General features: G+C 41.4%; 1 protein-coding gene across 2 annotated transcripts; it reads left to right on the top strand.

Moving 5' to 3' along the window:
* Nucleotides 1–9,407: 9,407 nt before the first annotated feature.
* Nucleotides 9,408–15,534, top strand: ccka (cholecystokinin a). Of its 2 annotated transcripts, XM_003965931.3 has the most exons (5): nt 9,408–9,428; nt 11,548–11,699; nt 13,150–13,229; nt 13,334–13,514; nt 13,994–15,534. In XM_003965931.3, exons 3-5 carry the CDS (start codon nt 13,152–13,154, stop codon nt 14,131–14,133), a joined length of 399 nt encoding a protein of 132 aa, XP_003965980.1. In that variant the 5' UTR covers nt 9,408–9,428; nt 11,548–11,699; nt 13,150–13,151; the 3' UTR covers nt 14,134–15,534. The 2 variants fall into 2 exon arrangements, with proteins under 2 accessions (XP_003965980.1, XP_029694934.1); XM_029839074.1 differs by lacking the exons at nt 9,408–9,428; nt 11,548–11,699 and adding an exon at nt 12,498–12,614.
* The last annotated feature ends 36 nt before the right edge of the window (nt 15,535–15,570 follow it).

Genomic DNA, 15,570 nt, shown 5'->3' with positions numbered 1-15,570 from the left:
GAGGAGGAGGAGGGCAATCTTTCTCAAACATGCATTAGATCCCTTAAGGTGCTTTGTGGGAGCTGGGAAGCTTCACAGTGAGGAACATTTACCAGCAAACAAAATATGATTCAACCCAGGAAAGAGCACAGGAGAGTCCAGCAGGGCCACGATGAAGCTGCCGTCCAAAATCTAATTTTTATAGCATAAAAGTCACAAAACTACCATCGTATCCCTCTCTACACCTCCAGAAGGGAAAGCGGTTGACTTCCATTTTTAAAAAGAATTACCACAGAAGTGTCCCTGCAGAATTGTTTCGCAATATTGTGACAATATGAGTTGACAACAATCACGTCCAATTTATCCATTAGTAGCGGCTCCTGAAGGAGCGACTAAATGAGGATGTATGTGTTCCAGCGCTGTGGCCTCTGGATGGAGAACGGGTGACGCTCATCATCTTCCTCCCCCCTTTCTCCTCCCCGCTCTGCTCATTACAGTTTCATTGCCACATTTTAACAATATTTGCATTTGATTATTTGATTTTGCAGAATGGAAAATTGAATTAGTTGGAAGCTGATGCGACCAATTCCAAATGAAGAGAGAACAAAAACAAATAATGTGAATGGCTAATGAAAATGCTAACCCTGGGAGCAATTTAGACTCTGCTTAAACCTAAATTTAAAAATGATTCAGCAAAAATGAAAGGCCTCCCAATTAATGAGATTCATTATATATTATATAATAGAAATATATGTCTAACACACATGATTTTTATTCTCTGAAATTAACAACTAAAGCTTTTTTAATTTGTGAATCATGACAGATTTGGTGAGTTTTATATGATGCTTTTAGTGCATATAAGGTTTGATTTGACAAGTTTTGGCTGAATTTCACAAAAAACTATAATCGATATATATAGATATATATCTATATATATCGATTATACTTTTATACTTCTATATAATATATACTTTTATATATCTATATATATAGATATACTGTATATCTATATATATCTATATACAGTATATCTATATATATATACTATAATGCATGTAGGGAAAATTCCCATAATTTAGCATCAATGCGTGTCTTTTAAATCTTTTCTTTGTTGCATTTTATTAGTTTTTTGTTCTAAATGATTGGCTGCTAATACTTTGCTTTTTGACAGATTTTAGTGGCAATTTTGGCACTGTTTTGTTTTTCAGTTGCCGCCAATTAGTAGAATGAGCAGCTTCATTATTAGACAAGTTGGAAGTGATTTAGACACTTCTGTGCAATCCAAAACACAAACATGGTGTTATTTTATGTTTTCCTAATGTCAACACTGATGCAATTACCATAATTGTACAAATGTCACATTTCAGCAGCGTATTTATTCTAAACTGAAGCCTTCTGAATGGCTTCTAGAGGGAGGAAAACACTATAAAGATGACAGCTCACTGGTAAATATGACATTTTTTAATTATTTGACTTTAATCATTCAAAAGTGGGTAAAGGGTCCAAATGAAGGGAAGATTACTTTTTTATAGTCAAGATTTTTTTCCCCCATGTCGTACTATGAAAAAAGGGAAAAAAGAAAGATGCGGAGAAGATGGCTCCTTTTTTCTGGGTTATCAGAGCGTCACACCACACGGGGAGCTGATGTGGGGTTTTTCCTTCTTTTTCATTCAAGATTGAAACAGTTTGGACATTTCCAGCACAAAGTTATATTTAGCCGCTTGGATCAACTGCGTCATCAGGAAAATATGAATCCAGATAACTCGGCATGACGGAGACGTCGCATTTACTCATGTGTACGTTCTTGTGTTATTGTTGATAGAGTTCTATACTCTTGATCAGCAATTAATTGGTAATGACTGCTGCTTTGAGGGGAATTTACATGGAACAGTTTCTGTTTGTGTTACGCTTCCATTTATTTTAAACAGGTTCCCTCTCAGAAAAGGCAAAGTGTTGTCTTCTAAATGATTGATGAGTGCAGCAGTTGTGCTTCACGGGTTCCACAGTAATGCAAACCAAGAGTCCATTTAGCTGCTGAGACCGCTCACCATCAGATGCAAATGTAACTGGCCCGAGCAACCGCAGGATGTTTGCGGCGTTCGCAGCAAACCCCGGCATGAAATACGCTGCGCGGTCGGTGCCAAAGATCAACAAATAGGGATATCAGAGAGCCATCTATCCTAAATAATCCACAGGAAAAGGGGTGCTGCAACATCCACACTCCAGACCGGCCAATCAGGAAAATCCAGCACATCCCAATTACAGCTGCAGGGATTTGTCAACCACCCTGGTCCGAACTGTAGGAAAAAAATATTCATGAATATTCATGAGAGACGCCACTTTGGAGCCCAACGGGCCTGAATATTGCTCGTCGCAACCATCGTGTTCCATCAAAAACATAAAAACTAATCACTTCTCAGTTAGCCAATAATACAAAACAACAAACGTTAGATGGAATTCAATTAAAATTTTGTGATCACATGAACCCTCATGATTACCACCACACTTCATAAACCGAGTGAATCTTCTTATCTGCTCCTCTCCCCAGCCACTTTGATATCAGGCGGATCCTGCTGATCGGTGTACTTTATAGACATTAGGGTCATATTTAAGTGTGTGTCAGGTGTGTGTTTTATAGCATCTATCTCCTGCAGTTAAAACCTAATGTCTTTATGGTGACTTGCAACAACAGAGGCTCTGCTTGAGATTGTAACTATCCAGAACCTCTCGAGTGACCGATCTCCACTCGGTCACCAAATCTGTATCAACTGTACAAACTCACACCTATTTATAGGAACATAGAACCTAGAACCCCAGAGGCCATCAAAGCATTGCTTTGTATTAGCAACGAGCTAAAGGCAGAAAAACACTCACGTCTGTATCTGTGGAGCTTTAACGCCACTGAACCTTTTTCGAAATTTCACCGACTCCTTATGAGACCAAAAATCATCAATCGGGCCGATATATGATTTAAATGTCAGACTGCTAATGAACCAATGATGAATACCTTGGGGTGGGATATTGCTGTTAAAAAAATCTTATCAGATACACATCTAAATGGCATCTAAATATTAGCCAATCAGACACCGGCGTCCGACGACATCGTCGTCATCTGTTATAAATCAAAGCTAAAATGCTAACTGCAATAGCTCAAAGGCCTTACACAGTGGCTGTAAAATATTGAGAGCTGCAGTTATTAAACTTTGTGCAAAATTACTTTTGGCACCATAATTAGCATTTTCAGCAGGCCTGACTCTAATATGGGCTGGCATGGTAATGAGAATCCCCCGTGTAAGTGCCGAGCAACGTCAAGCCCACACGTCACCATCAGGCTAAAAGGTGCATTTTTAAGAATATCCGTACGCGTGAGAGCTCCTGACACGCGAGAACATGGCGTCACATTTGCTAGGTATTGCGTCTGCGCCGTGCTGGCGTCAGTGCTCTCCCCCCGTGGCCAGCGAACACACAACAAACAGCCATCCTGCAGCTGGATTTTACTGGGGTCCACAAGGGCTCTTATGCACAGACACGCTACTTTGTTAATGAGGACTGAATCCCCTCCTTCGAGTGGTCTCTCTGCTCAAGCACATCATGTTTTCTAACTCCTTGTCTCCTTCTAAAAAACATCTTTCTTATACTGCTGAATTTTCTTATACTGATTGCGATGCCGCAGTTTTGCTAAAAATAGATAAATACATCAACTGCCAGCTTCTCACAGTAGAAAAGTCTTTTCAAACATGGTCCACAGAGTAAAACTGGAGGGTCATGTGTTCCGGTGTCTGCACCCTTAGATCTGAAGTGTCTTCAGCTTTGATTGCCCTGACTCAGAGTATGAACACTCTCCACAGTATGTAGTTATTTGATATTCAAGTGAAGAGCCAACTATCGGCCTCTTGTTTCTTCTTAAAAAGCACATCGTGTGAACAACAAAGATCCAACAGATTAGCATCAATGCATCTGCATGTCTGCGCAAGGAAGCGTCACTGAAATCTCCCTCGTTCATCTCAGGTTTCCCCTTAGTTTTATTAGGTAGTTGCAGCTTGCCATCGATTCGCTCGGCTAATTAAAGGGTCAGTTTTAACGGTGATTTATGACCACATGGTTGACACTAATGGTCCATACTCTTAATCCTACTCATCGTTTTTTGCAGGAAACCATCATCATCATCATACTCATCGCAACAAGCAGTGCAGTGGGTTGCAGTACAGTAGATTACAGTTTGGACAAGTAATGATTTATAGAGATACTATACTGTACATGGAATAGAGGAGGATTAAAGCCAATTTTTGTGAAGAATAGTAATTATTTTGTTAAATAAACATGGGCCCTCTGTCCCCGTCCATACGCTGAGCTGTGGGGTAGATACTCTAGAGCCGCCGCTCCTCCTTATCGGGGACGCGTGATCATTGCCACATCTGCTTCTAAAGCAAGCCTCCTTCTTCCTCAGGTTTTGATAACTTAACTTCAGCAGATTCGGTGCAATAGTGCGATTTTGACTTTATTTACTGCAACTTTGTTTATTCGCTTGCATTCATGATAAATATGGGTATTGCTGCCATCATGGTTAATCAGCACAGGCATACGAGAGTCTCTTGTCTTGCCAAATTCAACCTGGTGAAACTGTTAGGCTTTTTTTTTTATTATTGTGTCATTACATGTTAACATTACCTCTCAGCACTGCACTGTGAATGTTATTATCAAAATCAAGGATATAATGATTACAAAAGTTATACTATCATGCTCATTATAGTACCAGTACAAATTGGGCATGTTAAATGATTAATGCTGTAATGTTTTCAGGAGAATTGACTTTTTAAGCTTTGTCCTCCTGATATTTAACTTTTATATGAGCTCCGAAATGATAGAATTTCCACTTGGATTGGTTTTATATGAATAACACAAATCTTAAGTGACGTTTTTAAGAGTCCAATCTAACCATCAAACGACTCCAGCTGTGATGAGAGAAATTAGAACAGGATCTAAGCATAATAATGGACGAATGATAAAGGCTGAAGATAACCAAACCATCTGTGTGGAAGTTAAGTAAACTTTCAGTCGACGATGAAAATGGGAAGGGTAATGAATTCTCCGATTGCACAGCCAAGTGGAGGAAAATAATGGCTCAGAAACTCAGCAAAAGTTAAGATTATTCAAACAATTAACAAGCCAAATCATAAGCTTCTGTTTGTGACTCATTACAGATGCTCCATGACTGTCCCACCTCTCATCTCCCTTCTTAATGAGAGCCATTTCTTGATGCGAGACAAATTGCAAGTCACACTTTAACAGGAAGCTTTGTTTTTTCCCCATCTCTGTCAGCAACAGGCGGCATTATGACTAATCACTACTTAGCGGGTAAAAGATGATTTCTGTTTGAAGAAAATGCCATTTTCAGATAAGGGCCTGCTAGCCGCTAATGGCGAATCATAATACATCAATGAAGATGGCAGGTGGTAAAAGCATGATGGTTGAGCAGCATAACTTACTGGAAACATGGAGTTGCTTGGTAATTGACATTAAAGAAAACAGGGTTTTTGGGCTTTAATATGAAAAATAATTTAGGCTCAATTTTCAAGCCAGGTCAGTCCCTTCCAATTAGCTTGAGGGATTATATTACCAGCCACAAGGGACGATATATCTGCATCTGAGCAAAACGATCTGAATGGGGATGAAGAGTTACAATTAAACACAGCCAAAATGCCTCATCAACTCGAAAAGATGGTTAAAATAAAGGACGGTAAAGGTGAGCGCAGCACACAAATGCTGCACTGACCGTGATTACCGCCGTCTTTGTGCATAACAGATGATGTTTTTTTGTTCTTCATAAGAGACAAGTGACCGTCAAGTGAGCGAGATCCAATTAAACCTTTCTTTCCCAGGGTGCCTTTGTTCTTGAAGCTTCCCCAATTACACATCACACCAACCAGGGCTAAACACTGTGTCATTTGACTGGAGAAGGACAAAAAAAAACAGTCAGTAAACAGTCAGGGTATACCAGATGAGGTAAAAGTAATTTAGTGAGGCAGTGATAAAAGATGCTCCAAACGGCTGCTCGTACTGTGAATTTCATCCTCTTTTCCCCTAACACTTAACGCTAAACTATGAAGTAACCATGAAGTATTAACATTGATGTTTCCCAAGCAAACCTTCAGTATTAACCTACCATTAAATGTTGTTTTAGCTTAGAGTAGGTGCAACCATGACGCGAGCAATGCTAACAACATCCACTCTCGTGATCAATGTGAGCATACACGTTAGTTACAATGTATGAAAATACTTATGTACTCGGGACATGTTGACCTCATTAAAGGTGATGGTGGAAACTTGGAGCTCCATATGCTGCAGATGACTGTCTCTGGAACAAGGAGGAATGAATCTGCTGCTAAGTTTGAGAAGCATTTCTCCATATTGGCTAGCCGTCAGCATAGATCTAGTTGTCCATTTGTACTAGCGTCATTTATGAGCCAGAAAATACTTTGTGCACAGCTAACCTGAATTAAATGTGTTCCTGAAAATGGTGTTCCTGCAGCTGTAATTGTTTCCATTTCCTGTGGTGCAAACCCACAGAGGTATACTTCAGGTAAATACTTTTACGAACTGGAGATGTAGGTCCTCTACTGTGAAATTTAATAACAACTAGCTTATTAAAGGCAGCGTGTTTCGCTAAAAACTGATAACAGATCAGACGAAATTGTCAAAAAACCATGTTGGGGAGCAGAAACCTGAAGGTTCCCCACCTCATTTGACAAACACGTCCATGCGGGAACGTGTGATTGATGAGTGTTGGTGCGGCCCATCCAGCTGCTCTCTATCACGTTACATGGAGAAGACAAAGAAACAAAGAGTTGTTGATCCTGTGATTCATATTCGGCAGCTACATTACGATGACTGATCACCGAACCCGCATTAATGACAACAATGTTTGTTTTCCGTGTGTGTCAAATGAATACACGGCTGAGTCGGCCGTGTCTATAGCACTTGTGTGCAGCAGCATATTACGTCCCCATAGTTACACAAAGGTCATTGAGATTGTTTGCATGCACACAACTCTGAAAGTAAAAAGGTAATACTATCCATCAAGATTGCATGAAAAGAGGACAATAAAAACAGAGTGCGCTGTATAATAAACCCTCCCCATATCTGTGTGCGCTGCTCAGTTCATCAGAACACACATGGCGTGAATACACGCAGGTCTGGGGCTTTACACGTAGGCATGTTTAAATCACAGAATAACGTCGCCTTGCCCGAGTCACGTACTGGTCACCAGAGGGGTACAATAGCTGGCAGGAGACTACAGTAGATGCATTATGCAAGTAGAAATTGAACTACGGTAATCAGTCTTTGTTTATTCTGAGAAATAACTGGCAGGAGGAAGAACTGGACTCTAAAATGAATGCTTCAGCCCCGTACTGTATGGATGAGGACTCGGTCAGCTGCCTGGGGAAGCATGGAGACCTGATGGATTTTCAATTAACCTCCATGTTTTACTCTTTAGCAAACATTCCTAAAAGTTCACATGCTAAAACGTGAAAAAATAACTCCGTACATCTGTTTAATTTGAGAATTACCGCGTTGCTTGCGGTCTTGCTGAGCTAACAGCATTTCTGTTGCGCTACACCATTATTGACTGTGGGACACAGACTTTGCCCCTTCCTATTTAGTTTTCAACGGGCAAGGTGTCCTCTTGCACTTGTGTGTCTGCTTCTCAGTTAGGATTACTCAAAAATACCCAAGGCTCATGACCGCTGGCCCGGGTCAGCAAGCAGAGCGGCCGTTGATCGATGCCGTGCCCTCCGAGCTCGGCTCCCTCGCCATCCTGACGCCCACATCGCTGCTGCTGGTGTATTCTGCTCACATCAGCCTCCTTTCATTTGGGCTGGCGCGTTCGGCATCTATTTGCAAATTTGGCAAGCTTGATAAGAAAAATTCTAATCAGGGTTGTGTCCTGACTCTGTAATAAATCAGCGAGTTAACAACTCAACTGCTCATCTTCAGAACAAACCCTCAAAGCTCGAGAACCAACTTGAAGGATGAAGTCGTTCTGCTTTTTGAACACAGCGAAGCACTAATGTCAATTTTTTTTTTTTTTCTTTTTTTATAACCCAGCCTGACGTCCTTTCTCATTTTCAGTCCATCTTTTCAATGGCCTGTTTCTGTCACCTTTTTATTGGTGCCACGCTGCCTGGAGGGAGCCAAAGTCTTTCTCTCTCTCACATGGACACACACACACAAATAGCTCCACAACCCTGGGTACTATACAAAGTCTAACCCAGAGCCTGACCTGGACCTCAGAATTGACATTTGGACACATGAGGCCTGTTCATTGGCCCCCTGAAGGCTTGTCTTCAATACTTAAAGAAAGCAATGATGTATGATATGAATCCACCCCAGAATGTGATGGAAGACTGGACATACACGCCTATTGTGTCTTTGTTCCTGGTTCGCACAGAAGTTCAATATTTATTTGAGCGACAATATTGGACAGTTTTGCTACCTTGACATTAGTGTTTTTATATAGATATATTTGGACTGGAAAACAGTTATTGTGTTGTAGGTTGCCATGGGGATTAGCTGTGGTCTCACGGGAAATTGCAGCAACTGAGACAGTAGTGTCTAAAATATATATATTAAGGAACAAGATGAAATCAGTCCTGCAGTTGTATACGTCATATCGGTTTCATTGATATTGTTTGCAGAGGAAATAGTTGTTTAATTTTGCACCCATTTTTTTCTGCTGCCCGGGTTTAAGTTCATAGTTTTCGGTTCTGTGCAATTTTTGCATGTGCTTTAAGATCTGCATGTACTGTGTGCAAATATACCATTTAGACACAAACTCACTCAAGCTTTCTCATCAGAGGGAGCTGGACATGTCCTGTCCCCAGGGTGGGCCGCAAAGAGGCGTGGGTTCTCCCTTTACTTTCTCCCGATGGTCGCCAGGGCTCTCCCTGATTTCCATTGTCAGAAGATGAAAAACAGCCCGGGCCTGCAGGTCCCTGATGTGGTTGCACTGTTTTTGCATCATCTGTGGAATAACGGAGCACGCTCAGTTAACAAGGACCACGGGTTCTTCTTCCAGCTCCAAATAAAGCTGGAATTCTCAATCTTAACGGCCACTATAGGATACTTTCTCATTTATGTTTTTAATAAAACATTATTACCACCTTTGCCCAGTTGAACAGAACACCAAGAGATGATACGAACATGTCCAGATCTTTCAGAACTGCCTGTGTCACTTCAGAACCACACGCCAGAGGTCCAAGCCTGGTCTGACTCTCCTTCTCCTGAAAATTCACTGTCTTTGTTGGTCATGTTTCCACGGGTAACACAAAAGACAGAGGAAATGGTTGGTAAATAGAAAGCCAGCCAAATAGATCAATTTGTTTTTAAACATTGAGGAGCAATAAATGCGGCTGTAGGCAATGGACGCGGTCAGGAGCCGCACCAGAAGGGTGAGTTAGTACGAATAAAAGCTCCTCAAACCTTACACACCACAATAATGCGACTGTGCTGCGAGGAATAAAAAAGTTTAAGTAAAATTGTTTTATTGTCATCGACCAAACAGCAGCGTCCGCTCCTAACAAATAGGCCACATTCATTTGGAGCACTCCCGTTATTTCCTGTGTCGGTGCAATCAACAACAGGCTAATAACTTTAACTCATGTTAACAACAGCGATATCGTTAACAAACAGAGAAAACAAATATTTACCTCTGACACGGTCATTCTGCATCACAAAACAAGAGAATTAATTTTTTTTAAAAATATCCCTCTCTGACTGTAATCAACGTTTATTCAACTGAGCCTAGCATGTTGGCTAACAGTAGCCACACAGGTGTCTTAATGATGGTGCGTTCACGGTCCCCGTGAGATGAATCTTTTTCGAAAATATGCTAACATATCTGATTTTTTTCCCATCTTATGTATCTATTTGAATCACCTTAATCATCACGATCTTTATAGTGTGATGAGGGCTCATAATAAATCTTAAAGACCACATTTATCTCATCTCACAATATTGACCTTTAAATATTAACCGTTCCGGCAAAATAAAGCAGATGCAGTGAATAAAGACAACAGTCAGTACTCACTGCATTCATACCCTATATTAAAGGTTATTATGTGGCTTAATTCAAGTTGGGTTACATCACACTGGCACCACTGCAGACGGTAGCTTATTTGCTTTTACCAGTTTAGACGGAGAACCACATGCATGCTCCTGGTGGAGGTGGATGTTTATCCCTGTAGCCCCCTTGTGGATTATAATGCAAATGGAGGGATGAGGGCAGCTGGGTGAGATGAAATACGTGCAAAAAAAAAAGTTCTAAGATGCAGTTTCTGCAAACACACAAGCATACAAGTCTCATCTTGAAGTGAGGTGCTTGAACAGGTGCTATTGACAGTGTTTAGGTGGAAGCCCCCCCAATCAAAAATTAGACAGCTGCTAATGACACTTTCAGGAATCAGGGGGGAGATAAACAGATAAAAGGTGATTCTCTAAAAGAAATGGATTCAACAGCACGGGTAGAAAAATGCACGGTTGGAATTTCTTTGTTGTGTCACCAGGTACATGTTAAAACAAGATCAAACTCACAAGATTTATTGTTCCTCTAAGTTTTGTGACATAATTTCTTTTTTTAATCATTTGGCGATGGCGCAGCTTTACTTTTTATATACCAAACTCTGTGGAAGGCACATTAGGATGGATAAGATTTTTTTTTTTAAAGGATAAACACCCACATAATACAAGTTTATATAACTTATTTTTCAGATTTAGCCCGAACAAAGCCAGCAGTGATCCTCAGAGAGCCGCAGAAGTTTCGGGCCCTGAACTACGCAAAAACAACAAAAACAAGTGTTTTTCAGAGCACCTTTATTGGCTTTCTGTGACCTTTACAGTGGATGAACCGCTTTAAATCTGGCAGCCTCTGCAAGCAAATCACCCTTCAAACAGGCATACCAGGAATAGCTGAATTAAGTTAGCGAAGTTGTGTATCTTTAGTCGACACGACTGCCTGCATACCTCAATAAAAGAGCTCCACTCAAGTATTGGTTGACTGGATGCCACAGGAAGATGGCTTTTAATAAGATTCTTCCTTCCAAACTGTTCTATTTAAATCTGCCAGACGCTCTTTAAGATTTAGTCTAAACTCTTTAGTGTCTAAAGTCTTTTATGAGCTGTGTTTCAAAGAGCGGCAAATAAATCAAGCGAGTGGTCCACGTTTGAAGGATCGTGACCATTTCGGAATGCTGTGTAAACGGCATTTTTAAAAAATCTGTGTCTCCATTTACGTGTTTCTGATTTGTGTGGGATAATAACCATAAAACCTTGTGCTATACTTTAAACAGCTTTCAGCTTGTTATACCACTGGATCAATCACAGAGAGAGTGTACATGCGTGTTTGTGTGTGTGTGTGTGTGTGGGTGAGGTTTCCCACACAGGTGAGGCCTCAATCAAAGATGACACATTTGTCCTTTCATTTATGCGCGTGCGTGTGTGTGGTCAGACGTATGTACGCGTGTGTGCATTTGCCGTCCTTTCTTGCGTCACTGATGTCGGTTTCTGCGCCAGTGACTGGCCCCTCCCACATGACCAGGCCCCTCCCACTTCCTGTGCATCAGTATAAAGGCTGGTGTGGACACTGTCATGCTCTCAGTCAGAGACGGAACACTGTAGGAGCCCAGCTCAGCTTCTTTACGCTCTTCTTAATCGAACTACTGCAGGTAAGAAAAAACATAAATGTTATAAAATGTAAATTTTATGGTACAGCGGGAAGAATTACACTATTCATTATTTTCAACTGACAGAAGGTGTTTATGTATTCACAGATTTTTAATTAACAATGGAAAATTGATATTGATTTGAGTCACCTCTTGATTTAAATATATTCAAATCACTTGACCGTTTATTGTGATTTTTAAATTCACTTTATTAAGTAACACTCAAGCACATATTGTAAAGATGTATGAGTCAAAAATTGGAGAGGACATGTCAAATATTTAAAATTAAATGAGTGAATACTTTACAGATGCTGTAAACAGCTATTTAAATTGATGTCTGTCAATGCAGATAATCAATCAGTACGTTCAGTCAAAATTCTGCTCAAAAAAGAGGCATATTTGTCACAGTCATTCACCATTTCCTTTAAATGACTGAGTGGTTATTGTTTTTTTATAAGAGAGGAGAGGAGGAGGAGAGGAGAGGGCTTTCATGAACATTACTGTACCACATCATTACCAGCTTGTTGAATAATGAATTAGATACAATGACCAGCTGCTAATAGGAATTATATTAGCATCAAGAGAATGAGTATTTAAACCACCAGTGTGTCAATTTAAAGCAAATTATTCAGATGGGCCGTCAGGCGTGAATTACAACGATGTGGAGCATCTTCACATCACTTAATTAAAATTTAAGAAGGTAGCGGCGGGCTGCAGTGAGGTGCTCCCGCTCAGTTGGGGTTGGATTTGTAAACTCTTATTTCTGCTTCGTCCAGGAAAATCAGTCGTCCCATGAGACGATGTGAAACTGGACACCAGTTCAGAGCTGGGCAGCAAACAGAGTTCTAATAATCACAGCAAACATGAGGGAGAAGCACTTCTGAGGGATGAGGAGCTGAAAGCCTTGCGGCAACTTTGGTTTGTCTAATTGGACAATTATTCTCTGCGAGATTGTCTTTCATCACTGCTAATGTGATGGACTCCAGGAGCAAAACGCATAAACGCAGAGAATCAGTCATTTTGCTTGACAAATGCATGAAGAACAACCTCAAATTCAGTAGTTCTGGGATGCAAACAAACAAAATTATTCATGTAAAATTTCAATATGGGTGTGTTTGGATGTTAAGGAAGGCAACAAATAATCTGGGGGGGATCTTGATATCAAATATGATTTTCCTGTTTTGCCTTTGGGACTCTGCTAGTGCGTTAAATGGCAAGAGGAGCAGGATCGTGCGATAAAAAAAGACAATAATAATAATCTCTGCCTGAGGGTCTGGCTGGCCCATCAAAGGTCAATTTCCCCAAAGGTCAATCATGGTCAAACATTCGGAATGTTTTATTTTTGCTTTATTGGCTTATGAGCTTACATAAGGGTATCAGAAAGAGGGTGAAGCAGTCATATTAGCTGATTTGTTAATCAGTATTTCTTTTTTTTTTATTTCTCTTTTACCAGTCATGAATGTAGGACTCTGTGTGTGCGTCCTCCTGGCTGCTTTATCCAGCAGTTCCCTGAGTTTGCCCTCACATGTCACGGTAAGAAATGTAAAAAGTAAGAATAAAAAATGCAAACTTCATCACCTTCACGCACTTATAACTCTCCTCCCGCCTATTGAAACTGGATGTGTTTGCCCTCGTAGTCACAGAATGCTCCGGGTGAGGCTCTCCTGTCAGACAACCTGCCCACTCACCACACACGCCAGGCTCGCTCCGCTCCAGCGCCCCCTTCAGGCCAGTTCACCAACTACAACCAACCCCAGGATAGCGCTGATGCCCGGAACAGCCTGAACCAGCTTCTGGCCAGACTGCTCTCCAGGAAAGGTGAGCCGCACGTAGTAAAGTGATGAAATGTCTTTCCTGCCTTGTTGAATGCACACGCCTTATCTTCATTTGCTCCCGGGGCTGTTTTATTCCTCTTCTCCCTGACATCCATCTTCCTGCAATTGGCCATCACTCATGCTGTGTCTTAGTCCCACCATCTGGCATTTCCCACCTCCCTCCAGCCTTCTCTCTGTCCCCTCATCTCCTTCCGTCCTTCCTTCAATCACCCTCTGCTTCCTCTCTCTCTATCTCTCTCTGTGGTTGTACATCTTTGTGAATCCGAGTCGCCCTCAGAGACCTGCTGAGCCCACAGCTTTTACAAAACAACAGGTCAGCACGTCTCAATTCGGGGACCTCCTTCTGAGTTATCGTTTGAAATCAAATATTCCCTGAAGGTAGACAATGTGACCGCGAGCAGAGAAGAAAAAGCAAACCAACCCCCTGTCCCAAGTGCGTCATCATGTCGTGTGTGTCTCCAGGCTCTCCCTACCAGAGCAGAACTTCCATCACCAGCAGAGCCAGTGGACTCGCTCCCAGCCACAGGATAAAGGACAGGGACTACGTTGGCTGGATGGACTTTGGACGCCGCAGTGCAGAGGAGTATGAGTACTCTTCTTAAAGGCATGGCTTCACTTTCACCGAATTATGAACCCCCCCCCACCCCCTCCTGACCCCACCAATAAAAGCTACCCACAACCGACGAGCCCTTTTCACACTGCACTCTTTAACCACAGGCTGACCTCTGCATCCCAAGAGAGTTCAGCGCCATTGTTTAATGTTCGAGCATGGTCAGGAAGAGCGCTCTCCAGATCGCTCCCCTCCACATTATATTTAAACCCAGCCATTCAGTCGGGATGAAAACATCGCAGATTGTAGTTAGAAAAATAATTATTATAAGTAGGTAGAATTATGCTGAAGACACAAATTCAACCGCTGATTTCTTCTCTAAGATGGGAATCATCAAAAACTTGGAATGAAAACAGCCAGTGCAATTCTCAGACATCCCTTGAAGGCACGAGGGTCTCAGAATGTGTCCCCGCTAACTGGATTTTAATGAGCGGCTAGCAGATCCAAAGGGGGAATAACATCCTAACTTCCACTTCCAGCACAGGATTGTTCAAACAGTGTGATCCAAAAATCATTGAGGGTTTGGTTCTGCATCATTGTCTCTTAGTAGGGACAGAGAGTAACCCTGGGTTTAAACATGCAGTGTGAAAAAACAAAACCACAATGAGCTGCCCACCGCAAGCTCGGAGTGGGCCTCCCTGTCAACGCATCATAGACCTCACTGCTGATTCAAGTCAGGGTTACGAAGGCTGACAGCAAGAGGAGAGAGTTTTATGATTAAAATTATATATGTATGTATGTATGCGCTCCTGAAGGCCTGTAATAAACATTTCTACCAAGTCTCACGTCAAATCAGATTCAAAATAAAAGCCCTGTTTCCTCTAATGTCAGCGAGAAATGCGACTGCATTTGTTCAGGATTGCGATGTTATTATGTTCCGGGGGCACAGTCGGTGGGTTTTAATCTCAGGGTTTAATGTGGCTGCTGTAGAAGAGGGGGGAAAAAACGTAAATTCTATACGACTTCCTAGAAAGTTGTAAATATCAATCAGGCTTTCGAAGGATACGGTTAAATGTAGATCTACAGGCAGAACCGGGCCGCAGAATGTATTTAAACCCGCTGAGATTATCATGCCAGGTATCATCAGTCCCTCTGTGAAGAATAACGTGACAGGGAGTGAAAATGAAGGAATCCAGGCAGAGATGGATCAAATGCTAATGAGGAGCAAAGAGAGGGAACGGCTGAACATAAAGTTGGATTCACACAGGTGTTTGGGAATCATAACCGAATTGAGATTTAGGCTTAAAAAAAAAAAATGTATCTGATGTGAATCTGTCCAATTGCCATTAAGCAATATAAATGTTAAGTGTTTCTGATTTCTGATGAGAAGAGAGTGGGGTTTGATGTGTCTGTGATTTATGATCAACTCAAATAAATAAAGTAACACAAAGAATAAGGGGGTGTCATATCTTGGTGGAGAGGTCTGCTC

Source organism: Takifugu rubripes, chromosome 7 (assembly GCF_901000725.2).
Source record: "Takifugu rubripes chromosome 7, fTakRub1.2, whole genome shotgun sequence".
In the NCBI taxonomy this organism is placed as follows: domain Eukaryota; kingdom Metazoa; phylum Chordata; class Actinopteri; order Tetraodontiformes; family Tetraodontidae; genus Takifugu; species Takifugu rubripes.
The sequence above is the reverse complement of the archived record's forward strand: the minus strand, read 5'-3'. Positions and strand labels throughout refer to the sequence as shown.

Excerpts from the sequence above, each read along its gene's own strand:
- ccka (XM_003965931.3), top strand. The coding sequence starts at position 13,152 with ATGAATGTAGGACTCTGTGTGTGCGTCCTCCTGGCTGCTTTATCCAGC. Across the intron at positions 13,230-13,333 it reads GTTTGCCCTCACATGTCACG|TCACAGAATGCTCCGGGTGA; the intron begins GTAAGAAATGTA and ends TTGCCCTCGTAG. Across the intron at positions 13,515-13,993 it reads CAGACTGCTCTCCAGGAAAG|GCTCTCCCTACCAGAGCAGA; the intron begins GTGAGCCGCACG and ends GTGTGTCTCCAG.